General features: G+C 31.0%; 1 protein-coding gene across 4 annotated transcripts in view; it reads left to right on the forward strand.

Moving 5' to 3' along the window:
• Positions 1-12,671, forward strand: part of EPHA5 (EPH receptor A5) — a 343,406-nt gene extending 330,735 nt beyond the window's left edge. For all 4 annotated transcript variants that reach the window (XM_025385372.1, XM_025385374.1, XM_025385373.1 and 1 more), the window contains 2 exons: positions 184-339; positions 8,005-12,671. In XM_025385372.1, coding sequence (XP_025241157.1) covers positions 184-339; positions 8,005-8,110 — 262 coding nt within the window. In that variant the 3' untranslated portion in view covers positions 8,111-12,671. The remainder of the gene's footprint in view (positions 1-183; positions 340-8,004) is intronic.
• Positions 12,672-13,806: the final 1,135 nt, after the last annotated feature.

The raw sequence follows: 13,806 nt of genomic DNA on the forward strand, positions 1-13,806 counted from the left end.
GGACTGATTTTGTGTTCTCCTGTATTTTAAATTATTTTCTTCCATGTTAGCATTTACGTATTTCTCCTCTATAAATATACTTACAGACTCAAAGATCCATTGAATATAAGTTAACAGTATAGTAAACTTTGTTATGAAAGAATTAAATTGTTACTATTAATATTTATGTTTTATGTGTTTTAGAGTATCTAATTTATTGGCAGAACATAGCCCACTAGGATCTGGGGCCTACAGATCAGTAGGTGAATGGCTAGAGGCAATCAAGATGGGCCGGTATACAGAGATTTTCATGGAAAATGGATACAGTTCAATGGACGCTGTGGCTCAGGTGACCTTGGAGTGAGTAATTTTTCTGATAATTTTTACATAATTGCTGGGGCAAGAAAAGTTGTTCAAAAACCAATTTGGATGAGGTCAAGGGAAATCAGTTAACCTTTGTGGATGTGTGGCAGCTCTCAAAGAAGCCTCATCATCTTTAGCCTGTATTGTTAACAACTGCATGGTTAATGCTACGTGTGACCGGTATCTTTGCTTGTTTGCTTCAAACAAATAACATTGGCATACTTGAATAATTGGAATAACAGCTCCTTGGCAAAATACTGGTGTTTTGTGTTGTGGAAAAGATGTTTTCTTGACAAGTTTTTTTATACTGGTATCTATGTTATATGAATGTAAATACCAAACAAAATTAACTGTAAGCACAATTGGTGTGGCTAGTCCTACATAAGGACCAAACATATTTGTACATTTCGGCTCTCTACGATGAATACCAAGGTAACAACAGCTTAAACAAAGCTTCCCTGGCAGGATCTCATTTAGTTTCTAAGCAGTGCACCTTACATTCTTGCAATCTAAGGATGTATCAGATCCTGCCTCTGATTTGTTATCTGGTGCAATCTCAGTGGAACCAATTGTGCCGTTTTCTGTTTGCACGTTTAAGATAAAATTTATCAAATCTTATTAAATAAAAATCACTAAAGTTAAATATTAAATTCTTTAAGGTTGTAAGTTGTTTGTATTTTATTATATACTCTGTACATGTGGTTGTTTTAGCCTAATTGTTATTTGTGAATAACTGTCTTTATGGTGGTTCCATCTAGATTACATTAACATTAATGTTTTAGCCTGTGAATACAATGATAACTTACTTCAAATTACCTGCCAATTCAAAGGTTAAAATATTGTAAGGTTTAGAAAATGGTAGAATATTGTGAAGCACTAAACCATAGTTGTTATTTCATTTCGACACATGATATGAACATTGAGCAGTTCTCATTCACCATCTCTATTATTCTGGCATTCTTTGATTCATTGAATTCACTGCTCCTCCCCACTAAAGGTAACAGGGTACCACCATTTATCACCAATTAATTTCTCATTCTCAGCATTCTCTTTCTTCATACCGATAACTAAAAGGACCTGAAACCAGCCACTCAGCTTGCTTTCTTAATTTACTGAATCTCATTCTCATGGTCCGCCAAATCATATCTACTTGATGACACATATGCTTTGTCCATTATTTCTTTGGACACTCAAGGAACTCATTTGTGCTATATTTAAAGTAGTATACTGAAAAATTTGCTGATAATTTAAAACTATTTTTACATGATTGCTATTTAATTTTTCAGTAAAAATGGTCATTTTAATTTATTAAAGTCATTTGTCATTTTATATTAAAATGATATTGTAGGTATTTCTTCTACCCAATGTCAGATTACTTGTAAATATATAATAAAATGATTTGCATTAAACAATGTCTCCTTTTTATTAAAATAGCACATTTTCTGTACATAGATACATCTACTACATTTTTGCTTCTTCCTTCAAAAAATAGTTATAATCACAAATTATAATTTTTGCATTAGTTACTTGTGTTTTACTTATATCTTTGGGGTCCCAAAATACTATAAATATGTCGAATATTTTAGCATTATAGTTTCACATTTTTCTTATTCCTTTTTTTTTCTGTTTCTTTCCTATCTGCTCCTCTATCCCCAAATGCTCTTTAGTTTTTATTTTCTTTCAAGCACTAATAACCTCTTATGTCTTATCATAATGATTCTTCTCCAGCTTATTTCTTCTTGCTGTATTGCCTTTATTCAAACATTTTGTCTTTTAATTCATTTACTCTGCCCAGAAGAGTAAAGTTACATTGGGAGACTTACCAGCATTTTCCCATTCAGAAAGTATTGATCTCACTGTGGTAACTGCTCCAAATTCTCAGGGGTCATAATCATGAATACATTTCTTACCAGGAATTGGGCCCACAGATCCTAACTCTAAGAAAGCTGTTTTTTGGGGGAGAATCCAGGCACTTTAAATTTAACTGCATGCCCCCTTGTTTTCTCTGCTTTCAACTATATGTTTTTCAACTCTAAAAACATTTATCAAAACATTAAGTCACTCAAGTAATCAGTTACTTGTTTGGTCAAAAAATTTTTTTAAAAAAGTTCATCTGTTCATTTTGCCTACTCTCTTCCAAAAGAAAAGTCAGTCATTGCTAAGGACTAGTGGCAAAGGAGATGGGATTATCAGCAAAAGAAAAAGATCAGTTCTCAAAACACCTTGATACTGATTTTTCACACATAGTGTTTACCCCATATTAATTTTATGAAGGTTGTATAATAAAATAATAAAATATAATTTTTAGAGTTATTGTCAAAAGATAATAGAAGTTGAGAATGGAAGAATACATTCATAGCTGTTGTAAATACTTAGGAAAAATGTGAAAATCAATTCACATAAAGCAAATAGTCCAACTGCCATATTTAAAAACTACATTGTAATTTGTGACATCAAATTTGTTTTCAAAGTGGGCTTAGAAGAAAGCAATAAATATACAATTTTCAGAACTACATACTTTTGTTAAAAATCTCCATCACTTCACTTGTATATGGATTGTTGCCAGTACGTGCATGTATAGCTAAATATTGAAAGGTAATGAAGAAATTAGAGGTCTTAGAGTCAAAGCATATTCATGAAAATGGCTTTCAATCTTAGATGTGTTTGTCTGCTACTCTTTGTGCCTAAACCTTGCTATTCTGTGTTCAGTATTCATATGAAAACAATTGTGGCAGTAATGGTGCAAACTATCTCATCTTGTATAAGTGCAGTAGATTATTGTCGATAGGGATAATTGTGAGCGTGAGGTGAGTTGAAAATTGAATCCAAACATTTCAGTTAAGGACAGAATCACAGCTACTTTTTAAACTTCTTTTCAGCTCAGTACTGTCCACCTTTGGTTATTCAGAAAAGGAGCAAAATCCAATAAATTTAAATATTACACCAATTGTATGTCAGCTGAAGAGGTTCCTGTTATTAGCAGTTACTGGAATACAGTCTTAAACTAATAAAATGAAAGTTTTCAAAATCCAGAGCCAAAATCTTTACAGATTAATACAAATAGATTTATTCACTTATCAATAAGTCATTACGCATGATTTATTATACACTTAAAGTACACATAGGAGTACCTACTGTCCTCTGTATTCTAGCCTCACAATGTCCATTGAGAACCATTAACAGACCATGATTAGATCTCTTCTTGCCAGATGTAATATATGTATCTTGTACAATATCTATATCATTGATTGCTAGGGTTCTGCAAAGTTAACAAAAAGAAAAGGACAAACATACAACTGCATGATAAAACTCTGACAAAAGCAATAAACATTGAAGTTTAGGGAATATTCATTAATCTATCTTCTCCCTTCTCCTATTCAGCCAATGTTGGTTGGGGCTAAGTACCAGTGATATGGCTGATATGGCTAAAAGGCGTGTAAAGTAGAAGGGAGAAGAATGAGCAAGAGAATGAATCATCTGTAAATAGATTAATTTAAGCCTGAATAATTAAGAGTTGATTCTAACATCAACTATATACTTTTGGTTATTCTATTTTCATTCTGCCATTTTAGCATCATTAATATCAGTGTTTTTCCATTGTTTAATACTATTGAATAATGTTTGAAAAAATACTGAAATGTAAACCCAACAATGACAGTTCATAACATTTGGAGTTTTTCTAAAAGTAATCAATTTTGTCAACAAAATCCAAAGTATCTTTTATGTAACAATGCCAGTCTCATCATGTTTAGATTCATAAGCCTTTATCAAAATGTAATTCGGTATCGCTAGAATTGATCTTCAGTATTACTTAAGATTATACATGATCATGATAAAATTTGTGTAATACTTATAATGGGAACACACTTAAGACATTGTGTAGCTATAACATTTTCTACTTAGAAAAATGAAATTTAAAAATGCATATCTTGTACCATTTCCAAATTATTTTTCAAAAATTATTGTATATAGGGTAGCGATATCATTATTTTTATTTCCATGAAATTTATGTAATTAATGCTAAGTTGAGCATTTAATATGTGATTTAGGCAGTAAAATGGGAATTATTGGAAATAAAAAATGTGAGATTTAACTACTTAAAAGAAACTACCTTAAAGTATTTAGCAATATTTGAACAGTTATTTAACCTTTAAACATCTAATACGGTGTTAATTCTCATCTGTAGTGTTATTAGCAGATATTAAGATGCATTTCAAAGAAACTACTTAGTTGCTGAGAACAATTTTAACTTGCATAAATAATCTTATCTCTCCACGTTTTCACTGAAAATCACATTGTATAAAGGTATATGTACGTTGCATGCATTATTATAGTTATCCTGTCCTCTAAATCTCTGCACCTTAGTTTGACAGTTTTTCAAATAACACGTCAGATTTAGAGAAAAGCAACAGAATGTCATGAGAGAAGACATTATTTATTCAGTATGCAAAATTCAGTGTTTTGTTTCTATAATTCTATTTCTCCCCTGGGGAGATAGGGTTTAGGATGAGATGAAAAGGAAAGACAGAGAAGTAAAAAAAGAGGAGAAAGTGCCCTTTGACATTCATCTCAAGGGATAATCAGATAATAAATTGGTCTTGAAATAAAATTTTGTCCTTAGTTCACTGTTAAAATTCAAACAAATTTAACTTGAAATCTGTAAGTATGAAATGTTCTGACAAAATAAAAATTTTAATTTTCTATAAACACAAACGATACCCACATTTATTAATCAAATAAAATTCCTCACAATTCCTTAGTATGATATAGTTATCATGAAAAATTTAAACTGCCAAAACATTGAGCGAGCTACAGTCTTTCTTGTTCTCAAGTCATATGCAGAAGATGAAATTATATTGTTATCTAATGTACAGCAAGTTAAGACACTAGAAATAAAAATAAGTTACTAGTGATTTGATATCCTTTAGACAAAACCAAGATTTGGAATATGGAAACACATACACACTTCAAATTTAAATTTTGTGATTGTATGTATAAATTCCATGTTTGAAGGAGAACTTATAAATTCTTTCAAGCCATTCAGAATAAACAGTAGTGGTTATTTTCAAAGGCTCATTCCTAATAATTCCTAATAATTAGCATAGCAATCATGAATTACGCATTTTAAGCCTATATATTATTACAACCTTATTTCCAAATCTGGATTCATTAGTATTTCTTATGCCTTTATAAAACATATGATAAAACACATGTTTTAAAACTTTGTTTCTAGTCCTAATTAAATTGTCCAACAGAGACGGTTTTCAGGTTAAGAAAAAATGTTCATCCTTTTTCTCTTGGCTGTGATCCAGTTTGCTAGTGAACACCCATGAATACCCAAATCTACATAATTCTTTATAATTAATAATTTACTTGTGGAAACATGAGAATATTAGTGCATAACAGAAACTACCATGGTCATATATGGTGACCATAGCCTCAGGCAAAGTACGTGTTTCGTTCCCTTCATTAGATATTTTCTTTTAGAATTTTGAATATTTTAAATTACATTTACAGAGTTCTCATTTTACAGATGAATAAATTATTGCATATAGTTTGAAGTGCTTTACTCAAAATCATCTCTTAGAATTATGATGAATCAAAAGTATAGACTTGGGTGTTAGGTACTTGATATTAGCCCTAACTTGATTATGCATTTGGCTTGTGTTATATAGCTAAGTAATTCAAATTATCTAAGCCTTTGTTTCTTCATCCATAAAAGGAAATTTAAAAATCTGTATCATACAGTTATTGATATCTCTAGCATACAGGACATATGTCTATTAAGTGTCACAAATATATATGTGTCTAAATTGGTGTGTGAATATGGTTATAAAATGTCACCAATTTATATGTGTGGGAAAAAAACATATATATATATATGATTCTCAACCAGGGGAGATTTTGCCACTCAGGGTAAATTGTCAATGACAATTTATCTTGTCAAAATGAAGGCCTGGTCGTGGTGCAGTGCTTCTGGTATATAGTGGGCAGAGGCCAAGGATGTAGCCGAATATTCTACAATGCATGAGACAGCACCTCTACAACAAAGAATTATCCAGCCTATAACGTTAACAGGTTCAAGGCTGAGAAACTCTGGTTTAGTTGAAAAGAGACAAGATTAAACTCGTGTCTCTTATATTCCTCGTTTGGTCTGTAATTAGCTACTTTGTAGTCTATTCCATTATTAATAATAATGATTTTGTTTCAAAGCTAATTTTAGTAATTTGTAAGTTTCCCTGAGGATTATCTTCCATGCCATCTCTACTGCTATTATTATTTTTATGTTCCAATCTGGTATCTTTTAGTTGTAATAATTTTTAAGCTTACTGTTGAATATTCACATTCTAAAAATCAAATATGTTTCCATCACAAATATCAATAGCATTTTTTTTTTTTTGGTGGGGGTAGCTACTTGCCATTTCCTAAAACTCTCATAACAAATAAAGAAACCATAAAAGGAAAAGAAAACTAAAATATTATTTTCAAAAAATATTTCCAATACTAGTATGCACAGAGCCTTGGCATCCTTTAATTTCTATTCTCTGATAATTACGAGTTTTCATTGAATTCAAAGAACAATTAAAACTATTCAGTTTCTACCTGTAATGATTCTAATGTCTAATGCAATTAATTCAATAGAACTCTAAGAAAATCTGAAATTAAAACACACACTGAATGGAAAAAGGTTCCACTTTTCACATAATGTGTTCAATAAGGTAATTACCTAGAGAAATCTAACATGGCAAACATCTTTGTCATTTAGGATTTTGAATTTTTGATGCTTATTTTTTCATGTAATTAATGCTTATCATTTGCCAAACATACCTGACAAATACATACTTTAGGGGAATAGCATTCCTCAATATCCTGTAAAAGAATGTTGAAAAACCATGGCTACTTGTCTTGAGCTCCATAATATGTTGTTAGTTTAGAAATCTAAATATTTGTAATTTTATTTTGAATAATAAGCATGTTGAAAAAAATGCACAGAAGTATCTTGATTGAAAAGTGTTCTGAAAGCGTGTAATCTTCAGCATGCTGTAAATGCCAGGAGAGCTTGGATATTGTTTGATTTCAATAAAAAAAAAAGTTCTGGTACTTTTAGTATAAAGTAAAAAACAAAAACAAAAACAAAAAACATAAAACATTGTTATAAAAGCAGTGTAGTGGTGATTATCTCCAAAAGATATCTATTATATAAAATGACTGTATAGAATGAGTCGTTTTATGACTTTGGTTTTCAACTGCTTAGCTATAAAATATTGAAAGTCTATTTTAAGCTTCTCTTAGCAAAAAAAGTGCTAATGCATATTGTAGAGCTGGAGTTTCAAAACTTTTCAGTGAAATTGTACCTGTTAACTCTTTATTGGTAACAATGTGCAAATTTGTGTTATCACCACTCTGCACCACTAAAATAGTGATGTCCACAAATGAGAGCAAATATGTATTATATCATTCCTCATTATAAATATTTTTTGACTACTAACAGATTTTGGAGGTATAATTTTAGAGCCTAACCTTTAAAAATTAGACTCTGTATGTCTGAATTAGGACTGTAATCTAACTAGTGTCTGCACTGTTTGCCCCTTTGCCAACATGAAATATTGAGGTGTGCTGCAAATTGAATCAATACATCCAATGTGTGCTTTCTTCATGCAGGGATTTGAGACGGCTTGGAGTGACTCTTGTCGGTCACCAGAAGAAGATCATGAACAGCCTTCAAGAAATGAAGGTGCAGCTGGTAAATGGAATGGTGCCATTGTAACTTCATGTAAATGTCACTTCTTCAAGTGAATGATTCTGCACTTTGTAAACAGTCCTGAGATTTATTTTAACAAAAAAAGGGGGAAAAGGGAAAACATTGATTTCTAAACCTTAGAAAATATTTGCCTCGGCCACAGAATTTGTAATCATGGTTTTTACTAAAATCTCCAGTTCTTGGTCCTTAGTCTTCATTTTTCATGAAGCAAACATATCTTGCATTAAAAGGGACATGAGGATAAATGTCATCTTAAGTTACAACAACAGAATCCTTCCCACTACTTCTACAAAATTTTGTACCTGAAATACATAAATATATAGCACTTTTATAGACTGAATTAAGGCAACCCCTTTCAAAACTTCCAGGGATCTACTTGAAAGGAAATGTTTTATAGCCATTTGTGAGCTAACAAAAGCTACAGTTTACTGAAGTTTGCTTCAAGTCTTAATTGTCTACGAAAGTGTATTGAAGAGCAATATGATTAGATTATTTCTTAATAGGTATCTTCTTTTGTAATTTTAAAATGCTGTTACACAGCGTTAAGTTATAGGAACTAGTGTAAAAACATGTTGCTTCATCAAGAAAAAGTACAATACAGGGTGTATATTTATTTTTTGTGTTATAAAATTTACTTTTAGTTGCTCTTCTAGAGATTATTAAGTAATAAATGTGTATATACTGTATAATTTGCAATATACCCAGGAACTGATTTAAGACGGAGTTGTGTGTGTGTTTGCTTGCACATGTGTGTGTTACCATTCTGCTTGCATTTCTAATAGTGTTTTAATTTTAGCAACATAAAGGAGCAAGTGTTCCAGAATGTAATATGAATAGGAGAAATAGGGAAGCAGTAAAACAAAATTTAACACAAGCTTGTGTCTCTTTTCCTCTCATGTGTCCAAAAGCTAATCTCTTTATTCACTAAAAGGAAATGTGTATAAGACTAAATCCCCTTTGGCTTTTTAAAAACACTTTGTGATATCAGTGACAATGCAGTTCTTGTAGCCATTAATCTTGTACCCCTGTAAGAAATTTCACCTTTCTGAGTCCTAAAAAGTATCTTGTCAAGCAAAGTTGACACCGAAGGGCACATTTTCAGCAGGATGTAGAAGGATTTAACTGTGCAGGCTTCTGTTAATGTTGTTAAATCCAGGCACATAGCATGAAGCATCACCCTTAAGTGTTAATCCTTTGTAACCATTCCCATTTTGACTCAGTTCTAGGAATTTTGACTCTAAGGCAGCAATGGACTTATGACAAATATATACATATATATGTACACACACATAAATATATATATATATATGCTTCTTTCCCTTCAGAATTTTATTTCAAGAATTGACAAGTTTTATTTGTGATGTATGTTTATTCATTTGTTAATTTCATTTTATATTCAGTTACATAGCATTGAGTTTATTTTAATGAAACAATCCAAGGTATTATGTAATTAGACTTATTAAGGAATATAACATATCTTCTATATATGCTCTATATACAACACATGATGAAGACTTATATTGGTGATACAAATTATGCAGTGTATTAGAAATTGTACAAAATTGAGCTCCTGAGATAACCAACATTTTTGTATTATTACACTTTATAAAAATTATGGAATGTCATGTGATTATTCAAAAAGCAGAGCATTTAAATAAAATACAGCCTACTCATGATTATCAATGTTATTAGTACAGTAGATCAGAGAAGCCTGGATTAATGGAATTTCTCAGAAATACAGTCACATTATATTAATGATATTCTGTTTTCCAAGCACTTGTTTTACTTGAATGTTAGCATATATAAGAATAAATTTTTGGGAAATAACTCCTTCCTATTCTGCCCACCTTTTACTTAAGCAGTAAAGTACCTCTTTTCTAAAGAACCAGGAAGCATCAAAACAACAACAAAAATCTAAACAATTTTCAAATGATATATTCAGTTCTCATTACAATAAGGGCTATATACCATGGGTCCACACAAACTGTGCTGCAAACATATAATCTATTAGTTTAGTGAAATTTCCAGAGATGTGAATTTAATATTTTCTTGATAAAATAATAAATAGGCATCACCATTATTAAAGATGCATTTGTTCATTTCAATAAACAGAAAATTAATGAAACAAATTACTTTTGTACAAAATAAATGGAGATTGTGTTGCACTTTATTGAATTTTATAGAAATATTCAAATCTAAGTGATAAAGTAACAATTGAGAAACTTCAAAATGAAAGCCTTATTGATTCAAAAGGACAATTACCATATCCTTTAGGGCTGATGAATTTGCCACAATTGCTTAGACATAACAAAGATATTTTCTACATTGTTTTCCAACTTTATATGCTGAAAGATAATTGTGAGGTCAGGGTGGAGTATATCTAAATGACTAGAACTTTAAGTTACAATATAGATTTTCTCTTTTTAACAAAAGAAGAATATAAATTAATTTGGATCAAATGTATTTGTCTTCTTTGCAATCTTGGTGATCATTTTGGAAAGTAAATTGAAAGGAAATTTAAATAGCCACATAGTTTTCTTTTGCATCTCAATTTGGTTGAGAATTTCTAAGGAAGGTTAATATGACTTTAGAATGAATAAAGAGACTGTCAAACAAAAAGTACTTTCCCTAAAAAAGAGGAAAGAGTGTCTTTCTAAAATATTTGTTTTCTATTTTATATGTCACCAATTGGAAAATGCCAATCTCATCTTCAAATGTGAGAAAGGGAACAAGGAGAGGAGCAACTCTAGTAAAATGTAATGAGGCCATAATCCAAGGCAAAGTTTAACAAATCTTGATTGTGCGATTTCTTATTCTGTTGCTTCATTTTGTCACCCACCAGACTACCAAAAATAAAGCACAGACATGACAATTTTAGTACATACAATAGATTTTGCAAATAATACATAATGATATTATAACTGCCAGTAGCAACATCTTAAGGGACATTACTCTTTCACAGTATTGGCCTTTGAAAAATCGGTACAGGGAGTAATTTTCAACAGACATTGATACTTGAAGTCACTCAGTTACTACTTTGACCAATCATAATTTGTGTCTAATCTTGTCATTTGTTCATGTGTATTATTAATATAATCAGTTGCTATTTTCATAATGTATTATTTCTATGTAAAAATGTAAAGATTTTGATTTTCCCATTTTTTTTAAATTATAATGTGCATGATCTTTCATTTCTTGCATTTTAATTACCAAGTCAGTATTCTAAGGTTGTAAGATTACTGTAAAAATTATATTCCAATATTTTGTCTAATCTTAAGTGTGGCCAGCATTACTGGTTTCAGAGTTGCCTAAACAGTACAGAATACCCTTAATTCAATTTGTAAAAGAGTTTTGACCAGTGTGAAAAAGTGAAGACACAGTTTCATGGTTCAAGTTCAAAATGGAAAATTATCTTTTGAGTACTTATGTGTTTGCATGTCTGCTACTTAATCTCTATCTGAAAGTAAAATATTTTTAACACCATTATTTATGCCATGTAAAGTGGGCTGTCAGAATCACAAGCACAGATATTTACCTTTGGAAGACATTTTTGGCTATAAAAGTGTATTGAATGACAAACACTATTTGAGTTAGGTGTTAGAAATTTACCGGATGTATTATATTACATAGTAGAATAAGTCCTTTTCTCATTTTGTTCTTCCTAAAAATAAGAAAAAAAAGAAAGATAAGTGTGATAGTAAACTGTCTTTTACTAACGTCCTGCCAGATGTTTAACTTCAAAGTAAGTAAAAAGTAGATACAATATGATGATGATCCTGATGATGATGATGATGATGATGAATAACTTGAATCAAAATGCTAGCTTTCTTTGACATTAATAAGTAGAATAAGTCATCATTTTTTCAACTCTGTAGTACAGCTGGTTTCATTGAATAATTTTCTCTGTTATGCTGTTAATTATATAATAGTGTATCAAAAGAGAAATAGATAAGAGCTTTCTTTTTCTTTCTTATTAATTTATGAAGAAATCTTTTCACACACAAATGATTGAATGTTCTTGTTCAGAATGACCACGTAATCATTGCTGAGAAGCAGACACCAATTATTTTAAAAGAAAAAAAGTCTGTTTATAATAATCAGAATCAAATGTTGTTTGTTTCTTCTAAACCTTAATGGGGAAAATTGAATGTGGCAAAATGTCATGTTTATTCGGGCTGAGAACTGTATTAACAGTAGAAGTTTCAGGGGTCAGCATATCTATGGCTCTTTAGGCTGCTGTAGTTTTATAGTCAATTATTAAAAAGTATGTAAATTGCATTTATAAAAGTCTGAGAATACTTAGACTCAGTCAGTTGTTAGTATTTTTATCAAAATCTCTTAGTTTCAGTCATGTCAGAAGCAGCTCTATAGCATATCTTACTCTGTGATATACATCATGTTATCTCAAGTCCCTGCCTCACAGTTAATTTAAAGAAGGATTAGGATTTCTGTATTTTTTCTCATTTGAACCTTTAAGTGCATTTGGTTTGTGTACATGTTTTTTGTAGTGTAAGATATGAAATTTTATATTTTTTCAGAAAATAAAAAAACCATTTGAATACAGTTACATCCGATTGTCATGCTTGACCCTCTCCGGAGAGTTTAAACTTATAGCCTTTGTGTAATGATTTCAGTTACTTCTAATAAAAATGTTTCAACTGATTATGCTAAATATTTTAAAGGCCATCAGCATCCATTTTCTTCAAAAATATACTCATGAGCCTGCATTTAAATAATTTTTGCATATGGAGATTGACACTGAGATTGTAGAACAGGTGCATTACCATGTGAAAATCTAATTAGAAGTTGATTAGTGACAATGTAATATATTATTTGGAAAAAACAGAAAACTATGCACACTATCTTGGAAACAAACAAACAAAAAGAGACTTTCACTGAGCAGCATCAGACCAAGACTTTCTCATCACCATACATGTGCTTACAGCAAAGAGCGGAAGAGTTTCATTGTCACAGGAAGAGGTGTCATTTAATACAAACACCTCCCTCTTTTTGTGTAAGTGTTGTATCATACTGGTCTCTTTTTGTAAAAAGCATAGCAAACAATTCACTGTATTCAAGGAAATAAATATTTGTGGTTGTTTGCATTTATATCACAATATGTGACATCACCATGCCTATGGAAATAATCCACAACTCCTTTGCATATGTATAAAATAACTACTACAAATGATATTATTTAACATTTTAGTATATATTGTATGTAAATAATTCCGAGTTCTTTGTCACTAGGTAGACTATTATTTTTGCCTCTGCTTTTCTTCAGAAGTAAAGATTATATGACCAGGTAGAAAGGATGAAGTGGTAGTGAACACGTTAGCATTTAATGAGAATACACCATTCTGTATTTGAATTTTCCACTTTTACCTTTGAGAGACATATTATTGACTCCACTTTAATGATGAAGGAAAAACAGCTTAAAGCTGTCGAAAATTTGCCCAAGGCCTGACTGCTCTTCAAAGGCTGGATGAAATCCACATTTATTTGAGAGTAAAACTATGAACTTCCCATCACACAATTCTGATTCCACACTGTTGCCCATGCTATTGAGATGATAATATCATTTATTCCAACGTTCTGGCTTAATTGACACAAGGACTGAGAGTCATCGGGAAACAATGAATTGCACGTTTACAACAAGCAAAGTGTCAACATTGGGTAGAAACCAGGGTCTGACTGAATAC

This window comes from Theropithecus gelada, chromosome 5 (assembly GCF_003255815.1).
Source record: "Theropithecus gelada isolate Dixy chromosome 5, Tgel_1.0, whole genome shotgun sequence".
NCBI classification, from domain to species: Eukaryota; Metazoa; Chordata; class Mammalia; order Primates; family Cercopithecidae; genus Theropithecus; species Theropithecus gelada.